The sequence below is a fragment of the Drosophila grimshawi genome, unplaced genomic scaffold (genome assembly GCF_018153295.1).
Source record: "Drosophila grimshawi isolate 15287-2541.00 unplaced genomic scaffold, ASM1815329v1 contig_1369, whole genome shotgun sequence".
Taxonomy (NCBI): domain Eukaryota; kingdom Metazoa; phylum Arthropoda; class Insecta; order Diptera; family Drosophilidae; genus Drosophila; species Drosophila grimshawi.
The window spans coordinates 1,649,016-1,671,062 of NW_025062891.1; the positions used below are offsets into that span (position 1 = coordinate 1,649,016).

A 22,047-nucleotide genomic window follows, 5' to 3' on the forward strand; every position below is an offset into this window, starting at 1 on the left:
TGTATTTTGTTTACCTTTGAATAAATTTGCTGACGAGTGGTTTACAATGAGAAATAGTAACAACTCCTAAATATAATTAAATATAGTAAGTAATTAGATTAAAAAAATATTTATGTCAATAATAAGCTTTTGAAATACAGGGGAGGGTAATTGGAACAGCAAAAAGCGACCTTCGGTGGCTTATGCATACTAAATATAAACTGAGTTAAATTGATTATCATATCAGTTGAATGCCATCTCAATGCTAATTGAGCGATACCCTCCACTCTGAACTAAATATTTGTACCTTTCTAATCAATGTACAAAGTGTAATTTGATAATATTTACAGAAAAGTGTGTATTTGTAGAAATTGATTCTGTGACCTCTATAGTTCTAAGTATTATACAATTTTGTTGTTTTTTAAACCAAATTAAAAAATAAGAAAAAAATAAAAGCAATCGTTCAGTTATTTGTGTTAAAAAATTGTATTTTGATGCTCGCAAATAAAGCACTGTTTTAGCGTCAAGCAAACAAAACCTGAAATTGGACACTGAACACAGTGGAAACACACAATTCGATTATTTTCGATAACTTTTTGACTTGATACGTAATGTTTGTGTGTTGAGATGCCATCACTATAAATGATAAACATATGGAACAAAATATTTACAACCATCTCTAATTTGTGATTTTATTAACATACGATTGAAGATGATAAAAGCCATACTAGTATTTAACAATCATGGGAAGCCACGATTATCAAAGTTTTACCAATATTTCGTAAGCATTCATTCGTTTGACATTCAATTATGTGTATGTAATTACATTTGTTACTTAGGATGAGAATCTACAACAACAAATCATTAAGGAGACATTCCAACTAGTATCCAAGCGCGATGACAATGTTTGCAATTTTCTGGAAGGCGGCAGGTAAAGAAAAACCTTTGTATACGTTCATATTTTGGTTCAGCTGTTTCTTATAAGTGCATTACGTGCAATCAGCAGAGGTTACAATTTAGTAATTTATTCCAAAGTAGATTGTATGCAGGGTTGGAACAAGTGAATCAATTTAAAAAGAAAGTTTCGATGGTTGAAATGGTATAATTTCACTATCTTAGTTGAAGTTATTTTAATACAAATTTGTAAACCCTTCTAGAGGGAAAGTTTGTAACGCATTGAAGGAAAAATCTCGAATCCCTTAAGGGGATATACATTCTTGATGCCCATCACTAGCCGAGTCCACAGTTTCCGAAGAAGTGTGTCGACCAATTTCTCTTATTCTTCGACAATGTAGTTGCTACTGTAGTCGCTGTGTCCCGTAACCCAAATGAAGTGAATGACAAACTATAAATGGATCTTCGACAGTTGCTGACAGTTCCTGAATTGTTTGAAATGAAGCCAAGTAATCTGAAAACAGTTTGGCTATCTGGGAAAATGCAGGTCCAGGCGGAACGTTCAGATGCTCTAGTAGAGTAGAGTAGACTTTTATTTGCTCGTCGGGAGTACCACCTCAGTTTTTGTGGGTTGAAACAGATGGTTGAAAAGTGTGCTGTTATTGTTATACTTACAAATATTATATATACTATGTATACTTGTCATTGTTTTTTTTTAGCTTGATTGGCGGAGCAGATTACAAGCTGATATACCGGCATTATGCGACACTGTATTTCGTGTTCTGCGTCGACTCCTCGGAGAGCGAATTGGGTATCCTCGATCTGATCCAAGTATTTGTCGAAACGTTAGACAAGTGCTTCGAGAATGTGTGCGAATTGGACTTAATATTCCATGCCGATGCCGTCCATCACATACTCTCCGAGCTGGTGATGGGCGGAATGGTGCTGCAAACGAATATGAACGATATAATGGCACGGATTGAGGAACAGAATAAGTTGATCAAACAGGAGGCGGGCATATCGGCGGCGCCAGCTCGCGCGGTTAGCGTTGTGAAAAGCATGAACATTCCCCAGCAAATTAAGGATATCAAACTGCCAGACTTGCCACAAGCTATAAAGGACTTGAAATTTTAATATAATAATTGTATGTTACCTCTTATTTACCATAAGCCTGCCAACTTATACTCTCATTTATCATTTTTAACAGGTTCCCAATTAAGGTCTTAACCGTCGCTAGAAATGTAATTCTCAAATGTGTAACTTTAAGTACAAATAGATGAAATCTAATTTAATAAAAGAAAGACCGGCGTCAAGCAGCCGGCATCTAAGCTTTGGTCCAAAGTTACGAATATTATATTTCTGTACATATTGCGAACTGAATATTCCATACATTGTACCAAAAAAGGGTTAAATGTGTGTCCATAGAAATTTCTATTTCATTGCCATAACTTTTTCCATCGATGTTAATGTGTTTTTTACCAAATGTGGCGAACATTATAGAACGCATTGCTACAAAGAACATTTTGTTCATACGAAAACAAATGACAGCTATATAATAGAGTAGTTCGATCCAGACGACTTAAACATATGTACAACCTGCAGTAAACACAAAGTTATATACCATCTTTAAGCAATGTGGCTTTAATGCTGCGGGAGTTCTGCTATACTATGGATATACTACGAATAATATTAATATGAAATTTGAACTCAACGAAAAATTACTTTAATTTTAATTAGTGTAGAATTTAAAATTAAAAAGCATATTTTAGGGTGCATTTTTAACTATTATAGTTCGAACTAGTTTCGGAAAAGTGAAGCATACTTTTAGGATACGTAAAAACTAGGAAATTGCAATTTATGGAAAATATCTCTAGGCCAGATCCTTAAAGAATTTCGTGGAATACGGTGGACTAAAATCGCCATCGAACTACATTCATGAATTATGGGGTAACCTGAGAGTCCAAACAAAATACCAAAATCCCGGTTGTCTTGGAATGCACGATTCGGTTGTCTTTTTACCAGTTGGTAGTCCTGCTCAAGATAAAATCTGTGTCACATGGCTTACCAAGCAAGGATATGGCCGAGCTTTAAGCAATTTACTGTTTAAATAAGCTCCCTTATTTTAGCAGTTGAAAGGACCCTAGCTCTTTTCATATATGCGAGTCGGCATACCAAGGACTATTTTTGTTCAAAAGGACATATGGATAGTTCTTGAGGTGGCAAAGCCCAGAAATCGTTGTGCATTAACTGATACAACTATTTTGGCTTACACAAAAGAATCTTTTTCATGAGTAAAAATCCTCCCCTCCCCTTCCCAAGTCAAACACATCCAATTTAGAGATTTGAATTTGAAATTTATTATTTCAACAACCATTAATATGAATGTTATATTACCAAAACCGTTATTTGTTTGTAATTTACTTGTCACAATTTGTCAACTTGTCAAGTTAAAGCAGCAAAGTAGCCGTACAAGAATACATAAAGAAGATAACGCTGCTCGATTAAGCAGCAATCGATATTTCCAGGCGAGGACAATTGGGAATGCCGCACTCCAGGCCAGGACAGTTGTCCTGATGGAAACAACTCTCGCTGTTGCAAAACATGCAAGCGCTGGGCGTCAACGGAACGTTTGTCGATAGCTTCAACTCATCCCACACCTTCTTCAAGTCGGTCACCAGCGCATTCATCATTTCGAATGTATGGAATGGAGTCGGGGCCAAGCGTAGTTTCTCCTGTCCACGCGCAACTGTCGGGTAATTGATGGATTGCAAATAATGGCCATATTGCTCGATGAGCCGGTTCGATATTTCGCTGCATATTAGCGGGTCACCAATTTTAATTGGTATTATATGACTCGGTGTATCTTCGACGGGAAAACCTGAAATATGAGATAAAATGAGCATTAGACATGCCAATATCCAATTTGACTAGATAACGCAGCGCGTGTTCAATGAATTACCAATTACCTAATGGCACGTAACCCAAAATTATGCAAATAAAAAAAAAAAAACGAAAACGAAACCCGAAAAAAGAAACTGGGGCACCTTCAATGTTCAATGTTCAAATTGAACAAATGAATCGAAGCCGACCAAGCAATTCTCTGCCACAAACCAAAATATACTTCAAGGGATTTCGAGTAAGAGAAAACTACAATATATAATTGAATGATAAATAAACTAACCATTCAATTATATTATATTGTTTTTCTCTAACCTTTCCCTTTTATTCTATTGAAACTCAAAATTTTCTGTTCAAAATTCGAGAAACCGAATTAATTTCAATGAAGGTCGAACAAAGAATTTTGACAATTGGGGTTTTCTCTCAAATCGGTTAAAGTTTCACAAATTGGAAAAATTGTGAAAAAACATTTAAAACTGGTCGAGAAAATAAGAAACAATACAAAATCAAATACATGCCAGAAGATATATATATACTACTACTACTACTACTATATATATATAAATATATATGCATATACTGCATGATTAAGCAAAAAATAATATATGCATATGCTGCATGATTAAGCAAAAAATAATATATATATATATATATACATATGTCTAGTTTGCTTAACTAGTTTTTAATAGGAAATTACCTTCTCTCTTGAGCAAGTTCTTCAAATAGGAGACATTTCTTTGATGAAGGCTTCGCAGTTGTCGTCCCTCCTCCGAGGCTAATATACTCACTGCTTCGAGGGAGCCACAGAGCACAGTTGGGGGTAGCGAGGTGGTAAAGATGAATCCCGCCGCATAGGAGCGCACCATGTCGATGAGAGCGGCCGAGCCAGCTACGTAGCCACCAATGTTTCCAAATGCCTTGCCCAATGTGCCCGATATCATGTCCATTTTGGATAGGACACCATCACGTTCCCCCACACCAGCGCCATGATCCCCATAGAGACCAACGGCATGGACCTCATCGATGAATGTCAGCGCACCGTATTCATGGGCCACATCGAGCAGTTCCTCGAGCGGACAAATCGCTCCTGTCATGGAATGCACCGTCTCGAAGGCAACAATTTTCGGTGTCGCCTTGTCCACCTGTTGGAGCAGTTGGCGCAAGTGTTCCACATCGTTGTGCCGAAAGATGTGCTTGGGCACACCACTATTCCTTATGCCCTGAATCATTGACGCATGATTGCCTGCATCCGAGAATATGTGGCAATCGGGCAACAGTTTCGCCAGCGTAAATAATGTCGAGTCATTTGCCACAAAGCACGAGGTGAACAGGAGCGCTGCCTCCTTCTGATGCAATTCCGCCAGCTTCCTCTCCAGATGCTCATGATGCACAGAATTTCCAGCAATGTTCCGAGTTCCACCTGCACCTGATCCATGCATCTCCAGTGCCTTTGCCACAGCGTGCTTCACATTCGGATGGGCAGACATGCCCAGGTAGTCGTTGGAGCACCAAACGGTGATCGGTCTCTCCGATTGCTTGGAATATTCGAGGGCGTGGGGAAAGAGGCCGTCGCCAGCCAAGCGATTGACACGCTTGAAAACCCGATACGAGTGGTCTCGTTTCTTTTTCATTATCTGCTCGTTGAAGAACTTTTCGTAGTGGAACGTTGAGTTGGCATCTGTTGCGCTATTCCGCTTGTCGCTTACATCATCCGCATGTGCCGATTTCGTACCGACCGAATAATTATTATTTGACGACGTCGAATACGACCTTGATGCAGTCGCTGCCCCGAATGGTGTTGGTTTTGCCAGTGAAAGTTTTTTTCCATTGACAGTGGGAATAGTTTTGCTAACTACGGGGCAGAAAACGCCGTAGGACTGATACAAAACCTCTGCATAATTGCGTACATAATTCGCATTGAAACGGCTTAAGAACGGACACTGCATGATTAAGCAAATTTTAATCAACTGGCTCTGATTGGACTTTTCGCACAACTGTTAATTATGCAAGAAAAACAAGAGTGCTGTAATGTTCGAATTGGAGATGTTAAATTAATTAAATATATCGATTGATATCGATACATCGATATATATGTATAAGTTTCGAACCACATTCTGCGTTCATATATCGAAAAGCGAGTTTTCCTCGAAATTCGAGCAAAAATTCTCCATTAAAATATCCCATTTTGAGATAGCAGAAATTTCCCAAAAACGTTTAAGCCAAAAATGTCGACATTTTTTGTCCTTTGCATCAATACAACATTTGAATTTGGAAATGTAATTTTAGGTTAAAACTCACGAAAAAAATCTACTCCAAAAATGGTATGGATCAATGTGAATACTGAATTGATTTAAAATAGATTAATATTGCATTTAAATGTATTTTTAATTAAAATTTTGAAATGAAAATGCATATGTTTTGTATTAAATCAAATTCATTTTAATAGAACATTCAGCTTCCAAATAAACAAAATACTGTTTTTTTTACAAAACAATGTCAACAATCAGATAAATTTCTGTGTATTGGTTTCCTAAAACCATAATATTCACATATTTACAGACAGATTTTTGTGTAATAAACTGTTGTAAAGCAAAAAGAATAGTATTTCATATGTACAGGAATTTTGGATTTATTAAGAGATACTCTTACTGCTACTAATTTACATCTAAAAAACGGTCTCTATATACTCTATCCCGATGGCTGGGGCTCAGAACGATGTCGATTATGGGCGCAACCCGCTTTATCCGTTGACTAAATCTATCGCGATCCCGAGCGAATTGCTGCCAGCCGCCCTTTCGTGCCGCTCGATAAGCAAAATTCCAAGCATGCATCACATGAACTTCTGGACTCAAATTGAAGTGCACCTAAAACAAGACAATTAATCAGATTAACACTCACTATAGGATATTTTTTTCAACCGTGTTTTATATACCTTCTTCCTAAGTTCCTTAACACCATCATCAAGCTTCTCATCCGTTGTACAAGCAAATGTAGGACAACTGTCCTCGTCGTCGTCCTCATCATTATCATCATCATCATCGTCATCGTTGTCCTCCTCCTTGAAGCAAATGAAACTATCGTCGCTGCCTTCGGAAATGCTGCGCTGACGATGTAGTTGCAAATCGATCGGAAAACAATCACTATCCGATATATTTGGGGACAAGTCTGAACAAGACTTCAGTCCATAATCCGGATAGTTATAATCATTATCCGTTTGCGGCTGCATATCGACGACGAAGTAACAAAATGACGGCTCCATACTGGTATTGAATTGAAGAGGAGTTTCGCACTTGGGCTTCTGTGATGCTTTGCACTGGTGTAGAACCGATTGGACAACTCCGGCGACCATCTGAAAGGAAATCATTGCGGCTGCAAATGGCTCTGGCTGCAAATACGGTAAAAGTCTGCCCGCACTTCCTTCCGCTTTCTCAATCGGATGATGACCGTTCTTGTTGCAGTTGCAGTTGTTGTTGTTGTTGTGGTTTTTGGCACAGAGCATTTGTGATTTCTCCGATTCCTGTACTCCTCCGACTAGTTGACAAAAGTGTTTGTGAATTGGGGAAGTCATTTTCACCAGAATTCGCATGAAGTACATGCAGCAAATGCGTCAGGCAGTAATATTGAATATATTGACTAGTGAATTAGTTGTAGTTCCCCTCGGCAAATCCATTTTCTTGCGTTTCCTTAGTGTTTTTGGTGGCATATGCACGTACATATGTATGTATTTTCACAGTCAGAGCTATTAGTACAGCATTCTATCTGTTGTTCACTGTATATAAGGTAAATGTGAGTGCTTATGTACTTATCAATCTATTTATATATGTGTGTGTAACAACCTTTGAAATAATTCAGAACAGTTGTGAAATTTTTTAAATTGTTTTTAGTATGTTCCTTTGTTATTGAAAATATAGATCCTTGTTTTGACAACGTCGACAATATTGTAATTACGCAATATATTGGGAAAATATAATTCACATTCGCTCGACAAAATTAATTCCATACTTTTCAACTCGTGTAAAAATTGTATATGTTTGTATTGGTTGGCTATGATTGTACTTGACAGAGTTCATTTCGCATTTATCGAATGTCCCATGACAGTGTTTCCATCGAGTGCATTACGCACTCGATTGTTCTGCGGTAGTACAAAATTGTGATGCGCCTATCGTTTCCAGTCGTCATATCGAATAAGACGGAAGTAATTTTCTTAATCGATTAATTTGATGATTCATTCAATTCAAATAACATCGTCATTTTGACACTGAGTATACCTTAGTGATGGACTCAAGATCATCGTTATCAAATCAAGTGAGTTGCTGCGAAATAGAAACATGTCGACACGAAAAATAAATTGATGCGATATCTTCTTAGATGTGATTTTGAAGAATTGTTTGAAAATTATTATTGAATTTTCAGCATTCAATTCTTCTTTTATACCTTTGTAGTGATTACAACATTCAGAGAGATGTCTCCTCAGTTTAAAAGCTAACTTGATGAAACTTTGTCGTCAAATTAACCTTGGCCTACAAGCCATACTTTTATATCGATGGCCTGATATTTTGCTTACCTTAAAGCACAATCATATTGTTGTCGTTACAAAAAATTAAAAACAAATTTCCGTCTTATGCAAAGCATTTTATTGTTCGTTTATATATGGAATTCATATATGTATGTGTATATATATGTTTATATTTATATATGTATTTAATGTATGTATATATGTATGTATTGTATGTATATAATATATAATCTACATTTATGTATATATATATAAATAGATATATATATATGTATTTTGGTGTATAATAAACGTAAAAACATATTAATTACAAAATTACACAAAGCTTAATTATTTTTTTTTTTTGTTTTGTTTTCTCACATTCTTATCGCTTACATTTTGTATAAGTTCGAAAACTCATATCGGTTAGTATTAAATTCTAGATGACTACCAGTTGGCTGAGGTGGTAAGTCCTCAATTGTGTACGATAGGAGAGCTCCGTTATTATCATGTACTGTGTAGTTGAGATCATTGTTGTGTGCTCCAATTAGATTACTGCTATAGTCCGGATGAGTTGTGCTGCCGCTGCTACTGCCATATGGATTCGCCATACCCTCGGCAGCATCTACCAGACTGCCGTCGCAGAAGCCAATGTGCGGCGAATGTGTCGCGGTTAGGATGCTGCAGTCGCTGTCATCGGCTGCTGATGGAATCGCATTGAATTCATCAGTGTGGAATGTGTGTTCGACATACGAGAGCGCAGAACTGTTATTGTGTATTTCAATGTTCATGGTAACAGTTTGCTGCTGTATGCCGCCTGCTGCTGCTGCTGCGAAGGAGGAAATCGCTGGATGCTGATGCTGATGATAATGCTGATGCTGATGTTGATGCTGATGATGCGTTGCGTTGCTATCCGAACCAACTCCTCCTCCGCCACCGATGCAGTCGTCGTCGGTGAAGCACTCCTGCACGTAGGGCGATAAATGATGGCTGGCCGAATGCAGATTGGCATCGTTCACAATATTCTCCTCCGTATCAAAATTGGGTTCCGCATCTCCGAAATTCGTTTGACCATTTACGACTTCCAGCGATGAGTCATCGCTTGCCAGTTGGAAATATTGGAAAACATCGGGGGAGATATTGTCTTGTGTTGTATTATTGTTGGGATTACTTTCGCTTAGAGTTTCCACTTTAATTGTGTCGGAGGAGCTCAGCTCACCATGATGATGATTATTATTATTTGTATGATTTGTTGTGGGTAAAAATTCGGCTGACTGGTAGTTTAAAAAATCTTTATCCAATGGGAGTAAAATATCGACAGAATCGGAGGGAGTCTTCACATTATATTTACTGTTACTGTTATTGTTATTGTTTTTTATTACTGTTGTATCACCTGAATCGTTTTTGGACCGCTTCGATGGCGTTCCAGATTGACAAGTAGAGGTAGTTCTTTTGTTTTTTCGACCGGCAGTGCATGTTCCGTTGCTTGAAACACTGGTCGATGTTGTTGTTGTATTTGTATTATCATTATTATTATTGTTATTATTATTATGATTATTATTATTGTTGTTATTATTGTGGGGGTCTTGCTTAATATCGCTGTCGGGATCCTGTTTCAAGACCACGGATAATCTCGCTTGTTTCTTTTGTGGTCTATATTTATAATTTGGATATTCTATCATATGCAGTTTTCTCAGGTTCTCCGCTTCGATAATATATGGCTGCTTATCGTCCTTGTCCAAGAGCTGCCACCGTTTACCCAACTCCTTTGATATTTCCGCATTGTGCAAATCGGGCGTTCTCTCGCAAATCTTTCGTCGCTCCATTTGACTCCAGACCATGAACGCATTCATCGGTCTCTTAATATGGCCAGGAGAGTGTTTTTTTGTCTGATCAAAAATCAAGAATAATTAAACAAAAACATTAATTAGTATTTTAGCATTTAAAATATTAATGATTCTAAGTCTTTTCATTTCCGAGTTATACGCAATAAGCATAGGTCAAAGACCGATAATTATCGAAATTTCCACAAAGCTGCGTGAGTTATCGAAAAACGAAATCTCAATTATGCAAACAACTCCTACGCTACGCGTCTGAAATATCGAATACATATATATTTCTATAGTTGTATATGTTTGTACAGTAAATATACCTATGCATATGTAAATATTCACTTATATGCACACAAATATATATATATAAATATATCTATATGTATGTGTATGTGTGTACATGTCTAGTACGCAATAAATGCTGTAGCCAAAATAACAAGAAAAAAATCTTGCCAGTGTGAATAACCGTTTTATTTACACAAAAGAGAGACGGCAAAAATTCACTATTAATAGCGTTAACTTCGACCTTGGAGCAGTTCGTGAACCTCGAAGTTCAACCAACCAATATAGCTTGCAGCAGAAGCAGCAACAATAACAACAACAGCAACAACGGCAGAAGCAAAAACGACCGACAGCAACAACAGCAATGTGTTAGCTTAGGCGACGAATGGGGAAATTCACTGATGATGGGTTGGGGGTGGAGGAGGAGGAGGAGGACGTAGGTGGAAACCAGACGAATGCTTCAAACACAAGCAAACGGTCAATGACATTGCAATTTGCCCTTGCCAAAAAAGAGTGTTGCTTGACATTGCTGATGTCTAATAAGATATTATCCAAGCAAACAAAACAAAAACCAACCAGACTCTGCACAATTACTTTAATGTACACATTTACACGAGAAGTGTAAGTGTGTTTAGGTACATATGTACCTATTGTACATGAATACATATATATGAATTGGTACATATGTACCTAATGAATGGATATGTGTGTGTATAACAAGTGTTTTTATCCTCAAAAAGGAGTTGTCTTTTGCTAGTTCTTAAAAATGATTCATTTGCTGGTTTGCTTACAAAATTTCATCATATTCGGAAATAAATATCATTTGTCAGTTGACGTGCACAATTGCAATTTGATAATGAGTTAGCTGAACTAAATAAAAGGAAATAGAAATGTGCGAGTGTATGTGTGCTCGATTATATATATATATGTACACATTTGTGTATGTGTGTCTATAATCTGCAAAAAATATCTTATCAGTCGAAAGTTTCGTTGACCTCCTCCACATCATCCATCTATCGCATTCTGGCTGCTTGCCTTTGCATCTACTAATTTTCGAGCTTTGAGTGTATTTTTCTTGTATTTTTGTGCATACAAGCGAACACAGTGCTGGCCATAAAATTGGGTATAGATAGAGAAAAAGGACTAGACAGTTTAAAGTACAAACGAAAATAGCGCTACTTATCAGACGATTTCCGATAACCTACTTGAAAGATAGGCAACAACCAAGAAATGTATATCTCCGCAGTTGTTGAGCTAGACACATTCAAATAACGAAGGCCGATAACCTTTTCGAAGGTCGATTATTCGCAACGAACACAAATATCTCAAGAAATATGTCAACAGCTAGGTGGTAAAAAATATATATCTTGCGTGATTCTCGACAATTGGAGGCGCTTTACCAAATTGTTGAGTTTGGTCAAGAACTTAAACAAAAGATCTATTTTATTCTATATACAAATAACTAGATTTTTAATACAATTATTACTGCCTTCTTAAAAAAAAAAAACATATTTTACTCAAATTGGCCAGCGAAAATATTCAATTAGAGTTGTCGATATCAAAATTGATCGATTTATGTTGGATTCTACGAGATCCAATCAGAATTCGTACTTACTTGCGTTGCATCCGAATAGGGGGTGCATGAATTAACGGGAACGAGTGCCGATCCAAAGACCAATTCCAATTGATCGCTGCCCCTCGCCACTTGTGGCATATTCTGCATGTTATCTTGTAGAGATCTGCTGTTTGTATTGCTGCTGCTTCCATCGCTTTCCATTGTTGTTGTTGTAATTTAAGAACCAAAAATTTGGCACCCAATATTTATGTGTGTGGTGTGTGTTGTGTGTTTATTTTGCACACGATTTGCTTTTGTAAATGTTCATAAGTTTTTGAATAACGGCTTTAGCGTACATAATATGTACATGTGTGTGTGTGTGTGGTTGAGATCCAAATCCTTAAGGCAGTTTCGATAGTATTTGTTGTTGTTTCCTGAGTAGACTGGAGAATTATTTTTATTTCATTAAAGTCGACACGCACATGCAGCATGCATGCAGGCATATACAGACATAACAGTAAGGTATGATTCAGAATTTACTATGTATGTATGTATGTGTGCCTGTGTGCATATCCTTTTACTGTATTTTTTTGTCTTATTCGATTAAGTTATTATTTGTGTGTGTGTGTGTCTGTGAGTTCTCCCCGATCTGTATTTTGTATGTAAGTATTGCATGTGTGTGCATGTTCATAAGTATACGGATATATTTTGATCGTGTTCATGTAAATATGTAGATAAAACTTGTACATATACGCTTATATGTATGCATATGTGTGTGTGTGTGCATGCATATTGACTCAAGGTGAAACTGGTTCCTTGTTTTGTGTTTGCAATGTTCAAAGACTCACGTTCGAGCTGCGTCTGTAGTGTGAGTGTGTGTGTGTGGTATGAGTTTATTTTATTTATACATGCACATATGTAAAATACATATGAACATTTTTATACAAATGTGTGTGCATTTGTGTGCATGACTCGAGCTAACACAACACACACACACACACACTCGCAAAAAACACAGACACACGAACACTCACACATACAGTCAAACGCACATATGATTGCATATATAGACACATATGCACATGTATATGTATTTATGCATGTGTGTATATTTTATACGCTTTGCTTATTTTATTGCGTTTCTTGTTTGTTTCAGTTGCATTTGCGTTTTGAATAATGTCGATTTAAAATCATACTCGAATTTATTAACACATAATTAGAGAAATATGAATATATTTTTATGGTGAATAGTTATTATAAAAACACGCAGTTAAACACATTATACACCTGCATATATACATCTATATTTATAAATATATACACATATGTATATATATAAATATATACATAATACATGCATACATAAACATGCCACTCACAGGCACAATGACCATGCAGTTTATATTATAATTTTTGTATATTCGAGTACACTGCTCACATATACACACACATACACATATGCATACGCATTTTTAGGCATGCATTTTAACACTTGTTGCTAAATTGATTACATTTTATTGCATTTGTTGTTCTTTAATTTGTTGCTTGATTTGGTTTGATTTTTGTTTAGATTTTAGTTTTTGGGAAAATTGGCAGTAGTATTTTTGTTTTAGTTTTTCTGTTTGTCGTTCTGTTTTCTTGTATTGAACTTCTTCGAGGCAACAACGGAGCGGAACACACAAATTGCGACCGACTGCTCCGCGCCAAAGTCTGAGCATTCTGGTTCAAACCAATCTAAGCGCCAAGTCTCCTTAGTCGCAGTCGCCAAAAGCGAGCAGCGAACACGACGAACACGAAGCAAATTGAGATACGAGGTGAATGTGACGAGAATCTACATTCGAACAAACACACACAGTCAAACATACACATGCACACATATACACATACACACACACATACACACATACACACACACACACACACACAGTATATATATGCATATACATAAATAAGCACGTAAATAAATACGTACAAATAAACTAAGCGAATTACTATGAATTGTTTTCTTGTTATATATTATATTTATTTTTGATACGGCACAAATTTACTTTAATAAATGTACATACGTCTTTAAAAATGTGTATATATATGTATAATTTTTCTTGGCGTTTCAGATTTGTAATAACCGATGAGGTCGTTGCCGATCGCTTACAGCTGTTCAAGTGAACTGCTTCGCACAGTTTACGACTTGAAACCCCTCAATACACATACATCCCACACTAATGTATACACACATGCATACACACACTTGCATTTTGTGCGATTGCATATTTGAAACGGAGAGTAGAGACCCAACCAGAGAGTGGATGTCTCTCAAAAACAGAAAAAAAATAGCCAGTGGCGCAACGCGGTTAAATTGTGGCCGATAATTCAATTTGTAATCACTGATACAGATTTGCTGATATGGATTGGTGTTTGTGTTCTCGATAGCTGGAAAGAGTTGAATGAAAGCTAAAACCTGATCAGTAATTAATTATTATTTAATAATGTGAAACAATATGTACAAATATGTTTTATAACCAAACTAAGAAGAGTTATATTTTTATATATGCATACATTTTAATTGAAAAGTGCCTTTGGTATCTCTTGGTTTTTTGAACCGATGATAACAGATTGCGTTAACTATGCATACTCGAAATTGCAAGTCCCTCGCTGCGGACCTGGTCGTCGTTTTGATATCAACAGTTTTAGTAATGGTTCCAGCTGGCATTGTGTGTGTGTGTAGACAGCGGAGCTCGAATGAACGTCCATATGGTGTGAGCGTATATAAATACACATGCATGTGTGCATGTTTGCTTCTGTGTTTATGTATAAACACTGGGTGCGGATGAATCAGCTGTTCAGTGCGTATTAATCATATGGTTGTCTGACATGCCTTCGACAGTGTGTGTGCGTATGTATGTATGCATGCATGTACTGTATGTATCTGCAAGCATGAATGCACTCAATATTTATGTACTTTTGCATGTATGCATACATATGCATTTGTACATAATAATGCAAATAATAAAACTGCGTTTTGTGCAGTCTGTATATTTTTTGTATATGAATCTGTATATATATTTATTTGTATGTGTAAGCATGATTCTGAATCTGTATGTGTATGTGTTGTGTGTTTGTACACTAGTGTGTGTGCACATCTTCAAGATAAAGTAAAAGGATTTTAGTTTTAGCAATTTAATATTTGCTGAAAGCACACACGACCTGCAGAATCAAATAGCTATAGAATGTATATGTCAAAAGTTATGTTTTTTTCTTACTATCAATTATCAAGTCAAATTAAACAATTTTAAATTTGACTCTGGGCTTACTTTTCAAATTAATTGAAGCTGCGAATGAAAGAGTATAGTAGATAAAATAAAAGGAGTAAGAGACAAAGCTTTATTAATTTGTGTTTGTGTATTTTTGATCATCTTCTTCACCAACTTCAAGCATAATTCGCATAATTTTACGTTGAAGCTTTTTGCGCGAGATCGCCGAGTTTAAATTACGAAACTCATTCGCAATTAACTCCCCAAAAGCATCCCACTGATCACGATTAACCCGGGGCGGGGACGGTCTTGAAGTCGTCACATAATTCAGCTGTTCGCCGTGCATCAAATTGGGAGAAGTTCTTCGAGGATCGCATGCAGGACTTCGTTGTAATTCACAAGTGGATTTTTCCTTAGCAATACCGTTATTTGTCTCCTCAACAGACAACAGCTGGATAATACTATCATTAGACTTTTGTTCTTTTTCAGTTTCGATATTTGTTTCCGTCAATTTTAACTTATTGTTCCTAGTGGTTTTCTATAAAAGAAAAAAAAGAAAATTAAAAAAAATTTCCCAAAAATGAGTTAAGAATTTAACCTTGCATTGTGGTTGAAATCCCGGCCGTGGTTCAATGATGGGCTGTAGAAACATTAATTTATCGAAATGTTCCCAGCGACAAGCTTTTACCGTTTCATCCGAATTCTCGCCCGTTTTCGCCAAACGTCTCTCGTATTTTTTCAATTCCGAGTTGAATTGATTGCGTAAATTGTGGACTTTTTTGCCATAGTCCAGTTTGGTGATGCCCAGGGTACTGCAGATGTGATCGATGGCCTTATTGCGACAGTCTTTATTTTTGTACAATTCTGAGTAATGATTCCACAGGCAGTCGGAAGCACGGTAAAGCTCGATCAGTCTGTAAATCTTTTCCCTTGTCCAAATAGTGCCTCTTAGACGCTGGCGGCTAGTTTGTTTTGTTTGTGTGTTCAGCGCCATTTTCACTTATGTATGTGTGTGCAAAATCTATGGGGACCATCAGCAACTTGAAAGTGGTGACCCAATTATAAGACAAATATACTCACCAAAGTAAAGTAAATGAATAAATACTTAACAAAATCATTCTTAGCGATACAATAACAAATCAACAATTACGTATGTACATATATGCAATAACGTGTTTCCACTGGTCACATTTGCATTAGCATCACACCAAGGTATTCGATAGTTTTCACGGGGCATCCCAAGTTGAACGGTCAAAATGCAATGCCAGTCGAGAGAAGTCGAAGTCGGGGATACATGCTACTGCTGTGATGACCAAAATTCGATAACTTATTTAAAACATTATAATTTAATGTTGATAAATTATTATTTATAATTATGCACCTAATTCGCTTTTATTGCATTTCGACAAGTTAAATCTTTTACCATTAGCCGATTGTTAAATAATATGAAATTAGTATTGAGTAGAGTAGAAAGTTCAGTGTGGAAACACTGCGTCAGTCGCTAAATCCAATTTGTAAATAATTTATCGACTAATCGATAACTATTATTGCAATGAAAATTATCTTCACTGTGGGACATAAATAAAATAAATGACGGAAACTAACATTTTTAATGAGCGTATTACATGTTTTGTATTGTATATATTATATGTGTGAGCCATAATCAAATCGTATTATAATAATGCGTTATCCGTGCACTGCTGTTGCAAGTTTGCTTGTTTAAATATGGCCGACGCCCACGCCCACGCCCATAAAATATTTTAATTTTCAATAATTGATGCACTGGTAAATATAATCATTTTCCGTTGAGACACTGATGTTAAATGCATACGTTTCTTGCAGATATATATTTTGTAAAGAACTACAAAGATTGAGGAGGGGAGGGGGAATATTGATAAGCGGAATGTCCCAAGTAATTCCAAACACGCCCACACCACAAATGCTGACGACATCAACAACAATGCATCAGAGCACAATTGAGAAAGTGAAACCAGCGCACTCCTTTCCCACAATTGGTGATGCGAATCACAGAAATGAACTGCCGCCGGCACCCGACGACGATTTGCTTAGGGCCTCAAACCCAAATATGTTTGAGGCCCTAAGCGACCATCTCAAGCACGATGCGCCAATGGATCTCGATAATAATGTACATAACAACACGGCGGAGACTGACAACAACAATTTATTAACGAATCGCGATCCTCTACACTTTGATGCTGGTGATCCGAAAATTCGAATTATGCCCTCGATCAAGCTGATGGCGGCACCGCATGCAGCGGACCCCAAGCGTAAATTCGTCTGTCCGTACGATAATTGCACGAAAAGCTATGGCAAAAGCTCCCACCTACGCTCCCATCTCACGTGGCACACGGGGATTAAGCCGTTTGTGTGCTCAGAGCCGAAATGTGGCAAGGGATTCACACGATCCGACGAGCTAAATCGTCACCTGCGCACGCATACGGGCGAGAAGCCCTTCGAGTGCATGCAGTGCAGCAAAAAGTTCTCGCGGAGCGATCATCTGACCAAGCATCTGGCGACGCACGATCGCCAGTTGAAGAGCAGCAGCAGCAATAGTCCGACGAAACGAAACTCCCTGGGCAACAGCGTGGGACGAGTGAAATCGTCGAAGAAGATTATCTCGGAGGCGGAGTCGGGTTTTCATTTTATGGCCGTGCTCAGTGGCAATGTCGAATCGAATTCCAATCAAAATAATCAGCATCAACAGCATCAGCAGCAGTCGGCGGAAATTGCTGCTGATTTCGGGCATACGCCAATACGAATCAAATTGGAACGGCCGGAGCATAGTGACAAATATCAGATAATACCGCCGCCGCTACAGCCACCGATAACATCGATAGCCGATAACCAGTTGAGAAGCCAGCAATCGGTGTATAGCGAAAAGCAGCAACAGCAGCAGGCCGAGGTGAAATATGAGCCTGCCGATGAAATTGTACGCACACTCTCACAACTACCGCCACAGGATGGTCCCTCCACCTACGGCATGCCTCATTTTGTACAGGATCGTCCGTTCCGCTGCCGTCACTGCGAGAAGCGATTCAAGCGCCAAGACGATTTGAATCGGCATATTCGCACGCACACCGGCGAGAAGCCCTATGCGTGTAATCAATGCTGTCGACGCTTTGTGCGCAGCGATCACTTGAAAAAGCATCAGCAGACGCATTTAAAATCCCAATAGTTTTCATAATTAGCTTAAACATTTAAGTTTCACGGCCAGTGGCAACCGAATCACTGTTAGTTGAATCAGGCAAGTGTGTTTTGTTTGGCAAAACGAACAGAGTACAATAAAATTAATTCACAAAATGAACAACGGTTTTCCATTCATTTAAAGTTTTCAAATTAATCGCAAGAAATGGGCTGAACCTTCGACTGCCTTAATTTTTGATGATCTTCATGTGTAGTTTAAATAGCCACAGCGCACAGGGCGAGGATGTCTAGGCTTATATTTATATATAAATTCAAAAATACAAGCTCGAGATGCGTTCAAGATTTTGCATCAAATTGATAAACTATAATTGGGAACACTAGAATATGTGAAAAATGTTTATAAATTGCAATCTATGAATTCGAAATATAGGAATTATTCTTGTAAATAAAGTGAATATTTATTATCATTTCCTTGGCATTATTCATTTGATTGCAGACTTTAAGCTGGCTACTACCATCAGGAAATGGAATCGATAACTGCCTTTCGATAGTTGAATTCTTGTTCTGAGTACTTTTAATCGGAATATTTATTCAATAGTTTTCCACCTCTAAAACAGGTTCATTTGATACAAAGAAAACGTATCAATATTTGACAAATTAATAGGAGCTACGCTTGCATTGATAACAACAATTTTGCATCTGCATAACGTATATCGCCATTGATGCCGAAATGACAATTTCCACTTGTATTTTCTACATACTATTGTGGAATTTCTTAGCTGTATACGGCCTAGTGGATCAGAGCTCGCACAACTATATATCAAATGGAAGAAATTACCATATGGTTGATGATGCTGCTGAGGACGACACCATTGGATCATTTCCATTCCTAATGCCAAAGGTTTCCCCAAAAACTGTAAGTTATTTACAAATGCAATTTTTTTTTAATATGTATCTACTGCACGCACATCTGTTGGTATGTATCTGTGTGCGTGTGCGTGGGTGTGTGTGTGTGCAAGCAAGCATATGTTATTTTGTCGCAACATTTATGTATACGTGTATACAGTGTGCCACTAAATTGAAGGTACACCAGTATCATTTTTAGTAAAAAAAAACCCACGCAATACACACACACACAACTCGAAATACACTAGAAATGATGTTTGGACACTTGCGAATATATCAATGGCATCAAGGAAATTGATGAACCTCGTCCACGTAATCCATATTCTTAATATAATTGAACACAATTAATACAATTGAAAAGATGGGATGGAAACAAAGGGCAGTAAAAAACAAAGTCTACTTATGTGCCTTTTGTGATGACAGCATTCTTTAATATGATGCTAAAAGTTAATTATCGAGGGGGCTTTTTGTGTTATTTTGTTATTTAATATTTAATAAGCTCAAACCAAAATTGTTAATTGGAAATAAAAAAGAAACACATAAATGTCAAACGCATCCATTCTACTCAGTTGCCTTACTGGTCAGCGAGTATCTCTATTTGGGGTACAACCTGTTGAACATCTATCATAAGAAATGTTTCACTTCTACGCCAGAATAACTTTTTTTTAGTCGAAGGCACACACAACAATCTATTTAGATCATATATTATATAAAATATTCAAATATAAAATAAATATAATTAAATCAATTTATTTTAGCCGGATTTGTACTTATGCACCCCCATTAAAGTCGATCCAACAACATCATATTATATTGGTATGTTAACTCGTGACTCGTGAATAATTATGTAGATGTCTAATCATTTGATTACAAATAAAAAAAAAACAGTTGGTTACAAGCCAAACGCAACTATGAATACGGCTCATCATATGTTGCTCTATGGATGCGGGGAACCGGGAACATCAAAAACAACTTGGTAAGTGCATAGATAAACATCAGAGAGCTGCAGCGGTCAAGCAGAATACTCAATCACATCCAAATATATATTCGTAATTTGATTCACTCCCAATCAGTTCATATATATTCTTACTCTTATCGTGTTGATCGTTCTATCAGTTCGAGGGTGAATTTGAGCGAATAAATAGCTGCTGATCGCTGAACTAATTTATACCGCACTCCTAAAGGGATGATTGCTTTATAATCTACGATTATATGTAAGTTAATAATTAAAACTAAAAATATTTTCAGGAACTGCGGGGAAATGGCAAAGTCAACGGAAGAAGAGACGGGAAGTCCCTGTGGTCCGCACTCACATTCGCAGGTACGGTGACCACATCTGCGCAGTCCCATACCGTTCCACACTCAATTCTGTGTACTAAATGTAAATTACTTTCCTTAATAGATCTTATACGCGTGGGCAAGAGATGCACCTAAATTGGATTTACCGGACGGAGTTGGATTTAAAGTTGGAAAGGATTCTCCGACCAAATATTTGGTCTTACAAGTCCATTATGCACATATCGACAAATTTAAAGGTTTGATTTTGATACATAATTACATTCGATTCATGAATAATAATTGTTTTTGTATTTATTTTAGACGGATCTACGGATGATTCTGGCATCTTTTTGCATTACACTGAAAAACCGTAAGTAATGATTATTTTTATGATTATATTTAGATTTAATCTTTTTTTTCCAGACTAAAAAAATTAGCTGGTACCCTACTATTGGGTACTGATGGCGTTATTCCTGCAATGAAAACTGAACATATGGAGGCAGCCTGTGAGATAACTGAAAACAAAACAATTTATCCGTTTGCCTATCGCACACATACGCATGGATTGGGGAAAGTAGTGTCCGGATATAGGGTACGGACGAATGATAAAGGAATTCAGGAATGGACGCTGCTTGGCAAGAGAGATCCACTGACGCCACAAATGTTTTACAATGTTGAGAATAAATCACCAATCGTAACCGGTGATTTTGTTGCGGCGAGGTGTACCATGAAAAGCACTCGACACCGTGCAACACAAATTGGGTAAGATTTCTTCTAATACATGATAAATATGATATTGATTTATTTATTCTTTAAATTGCAGTCCAACAAATGAAGATGAAATGTGTAACTTCTACCTCATGTACTATGTAGACGAAGGGGAACCCCTTGAAATGAAATATTGCTTTAGCCAAGGTGCTCCCTATTATTACTGGGCCAATCCAGATACTGGCCTACATGACATTCCACATATAGAAGCCAGCACGTTGTAAATCTCAAAGAAATCAACAAATATCGTATCGAATTATTGTAAAAAGTCAAACAAATGTATATTGTTTTTTTTTTCAAACTAATTTTACCGTATGTTTATATTATAGTACATTTATTGTTGAACGTCATATTGTATGAATCTAAATCAAATTATATTTACTTTTAAACATTACCAATGATTTAATTTTATGAAATATACAAATATATGTACATGTGTAGAAATGCAGCATTATCTCTTATTTATCAAACTTAAAATGTGATTTTCATATTCAATCACTTTCTAGAAGCTATACACATTCCCTAAATAAAAAGCATGAAATAACTAACTACAAAAGTATGATAGAAGACGAAAAATAAAGCCAAATTGTAAGTATCTATAATTTAAACATATTTTCCAGTTAACAAAACTACACACGACTCGACTGTCCTACAACAATTGAGTACATAAGCTCGTAATCACTGCGGCATCATAGCGATAAGTTGTCTTATTAGCAAAAATAATATGTACTCTCAAACTCGACG

The 22,047-nt window shown here is 36.9% G+C and overlaps 7 protein-coding genes across 10 annotated transcripts; 3 read left to right on the top strand and 4 right to left on the bottom strand.

Annotated features, from left to right (window-relative positions):
- The first annotated feature begins 498 nt into the window (after positions 1–498).
- Positions 499–2,214, top strand: LOC6559817 (AP-3 complex subunit sigma-2). Its single transcript, XM_001987016.2, has 4 exons — positions 499–760; positions 819–910; positions 1,593–2,017; positions 2,081–2,214. The coding sequence occupies exons 1-3, from the start codon at positions 692–694 to the stop codon at positions 2,005–2,007; spliced, it is 576 nt and encodes a 191-aa protein (XP_001987052.1). The 5' UTR covers positions 499–691; the 3' UTR covers positions 2,008–2,017; positions 2,081–2,214.
- A 992-nt stretch (positions 2,215–3,206) lies between these two features.
- LOC6560017 (5-aminolevulinate synthase, erythroid-specific, mitochondrial) lies at positions 3,207–5,796 on the bottom strand. The gene is made up of 2 exons (XM_001987017.2): positions 4,469–5,796; positions 3,207–3,751 (listed from the first exon to the last, which is right to left on the bottom strand). Exons 1-2 carry the CDS (start codon positions 5,715–5,717, stop codon positions 3,375–3,377), a joined length of 1,626 nt encoding a protein of 541 aa, XP_001987053.1. The 5' UTR covers positions 5,718–5,796; the 3' UTR covers positions 3,207–3,374.
- A 579-nt stretch (positions 5,797–6,375) lies between these two features.
- On the bottom strand, positions 6,376–7,827 carry LOC6560018. Of its 2 annotated transcripts, XM_032734981.2 has the most exons (3): positions 7,608–7,824; positions 6,704–7,540; positions 6,376–6,635 (listed from the first exon to the last, which is right to left on the bottom strand). In XM_032734981.2, the coding sequence occupies exons 2-3, from the start codon at positions 7,364–7,366 to the stop codon at positions 6,426–6,428; spliced, it is 873 nt and encodes a 290-aa protein (XP_032590872.1). In that variant the 5' UTR covers positions 7,367–7,540; positions 7,608–7,824; the 3' UTR covers positions 6,376–6,425. The 2 variants fall into 2 exon arrangements, with proteins under 2 accessions (XP_032590872.1, XP_001987054.2); XM_001987018.3 differs by having other exon boundaries at positions 6,704–7,827.
- Positions 7,828–8,618: 791 nt separating this feature from the next.
- Positions 8,619–14,099, bottom strand: LOC6560019 (putative transcription factor SOX-14). Of its 3 annotated transcripts, none has more exons than XM_032734846.2 (3): positions 14,002–14,099; positions 11,996–12,378; positions 8,619–10,155 (listed from the first exon to the last, which is right to left on the bottom strand). In XM_032734846.2, the coding sequence occupies exons 2-3, from the start codon at positions 12,155–12,157 to the stop codon at positions 8,659–8,661; spliced, it is 1,659 nt and encodes a 552-aa protein (XP_032590737.1). In that variant the 5' UTR covers positions 12,158–12,378; positions 14,002–14,099; the 3' UTR covers positions 8,619–8,658. The 3 variants fall into 3 exon arrangements, with proteins under 3 accessions (XP_032590737.1, XP_032590738.1, XP_001987055.2); XM_032734847.2 differs by lacking the exon at positions 14,002–14,099 and adding an exon at positions 13,447–13,711 and having other exon boundaries at positions 11,996–12,369; XM_001987019.3 differs by lacking the exon at positions 14,002–14,099 and adding an exon at positions 13,447–13,711.
- Positions 14,100–15,311: 1,212 nt separating this feature from the next.
- On the bottom strand, positions 15,312–16,355 carry LOC6560039. The gene is made up of 3 exons (XM_043216452.1): positions 16,267–16,355; positions 15,785–16,207; positions 15,312–15,724 (listed from the first exon to the last, which is right to left on the bottom strand). Exons 2-3 carry the CDS (start codon positions 16,178–16,180, stop codon positions 15,320–15,322), a joined length of 801 nt encoding a protein of 266 aa, XP_043072387.1. The 5' UTR covers positions 16,181–16,207; positions 16,267–16,355; the 3' UTR covers positions 15,312–15,319.
- A 382-nt stretch (positions 16,356–16,737) lies between these two features.
- LOC6560040 (zinc finger protein 391) lies at positions 16,738–18,506 on the top strand. The gene is made up of 2 exons (XM_001987021.3): positions 16,738–16,971; positions 17,029–18,506. Exon 2 carries the CDS (start codon positions 17,090–17,092, stop codon positions 18,380–18,382), a length of 1,293 nt encoding a protein of 430 aa, XP_001987057.1. The 5' UTR covers positions 16,738–16,971; positions 17,029–17,089; the 3' UTR covers positions 18,383–18,506.
- A 434-nt stretch (positions 18,507–18,940) lies between these two features.
- On the top strand, positions 18,941–21,697 carry LOC6560041 (peptidylglycine alpha-hydroxylating monooxygenase). The gene is made up of 8 exons (XM_001987022.2): positions 18,941–19,267; positions 20,016–20,073; positions 20,146–20,233; positions 20,506–20,578; positions 20,660–20,792; positions 20,857–20,905; positions 20,959–21,297; positions 21,359–21,697. Exons 1-8 carry the CDS (start codon positions 19,082–19,084, stop codon positions 21,525–21,527), a joined length of 1,095 nt encoding a protein of 364 aa, XP_001987058.2. The 5' UTR covers positions 18,941–19,081; the 3' UTR covers positions 21,528–21,697.
- Positions 21,698–22,047: the final 350 nt, after the last annotated feature.

Coding starts and splice junctions, on each gene's coding strand:
- LOC6559817 (XM_001987016.2), top strand. CDS start 692: ATGATAAAAGCCATACTAGTATTTAACAATCATGGGAAGCCACGATTA. Junction 761..818: donor CAAAGTTTTACCAATATTTC/GTAAGCATTCAT, acceptor TTTGTTACTTAG/GATGAGAATCTACAACAACA. Junction 911..1,592: donor AATTTTCTGGAAGGCGGCAG/GTAAAGAAAAAC, acceptor GTTTTTTTTTAG/CTTGATTGGCGGAGCAGATT.
- LOC6560017 (XM_001987017.2), bottom strand. CDS start 5,717: ATGCAGTGTCCGTTCTTAAGCCGTTTCAATGCGAATTATGTACGCAAT. Junction 3,752..4,468: donor GAACTTGCTCAAGAGAGAAG/GTAATTTCCTAT, acceptor CTCATATTTCAG/GTTTTCCCGTCGAAGATACA.
- LOC6560018 (XM_001987018.3), bottom strand. CDS start 7,366: ATGTACTTCATGCGAATTCTGGTGAAAATGACTTCCCCAATTCACAAA. Junction 6,636..6,703: donor TTAAGGAACTTAGGAAGAAG/GTATATAAAACA, acceptor GTCTTGTTTTAG/GTGCACTTCAATTTGAGTCC.
- LOC6560019 (XM_032734846.2), bottom strand. CDS start 12,157: ATGGAAAGCGATGGAAGCAGCAGCAATACAAACAGCAGATCTCTACAA. Junction 10,156..11,995: donor CCTATTCGGATGCAACGCAA/GTAAGTACGAAT, acceptor ATTTTTGATCAG/ACAAAAAAACACTCTCCTGG.
- LOC6560039 (XM_043216452.1), bottom strand. CDS start 16,180: ATGGCGCTGAACACACAAACAAAACAAACTAGCCGCCAGCGTCTAAGA. Junction 15,725..15,784: donor GATTTCAACCACAATGCAAG/GTTAAATTCTTA, acceptor TTTCTTTTATAG/AAAACCACTAGGAACAATAA.
- LOC6560040 (XM_001987021.3), top strand. CDS start 17,090: ATGTCCCAAGTAATTCCAAACACGCCCACACCACAAATGCTGACGACA.
- LOC6560041 (XM_001987022.2), top strand. CDS start 19,082: ATGACAATTTCCACTTGTATTTTCTACATACTATTGTGGAATTTCTTA. Junction 20,074..20,145: donor AACAACATCATATTATATTG/GTATGTTAACTC, acceptor AAAAAAAAACAG/TTGGTTACAAGCCAAACGCA. Junction 20,234..20,505: donor GGAACATCAAAAACAACTTG/GTAAGTGCATAG, acceptor AAATATTTTCAG/GAACTGCGGGGAAATGGCAA.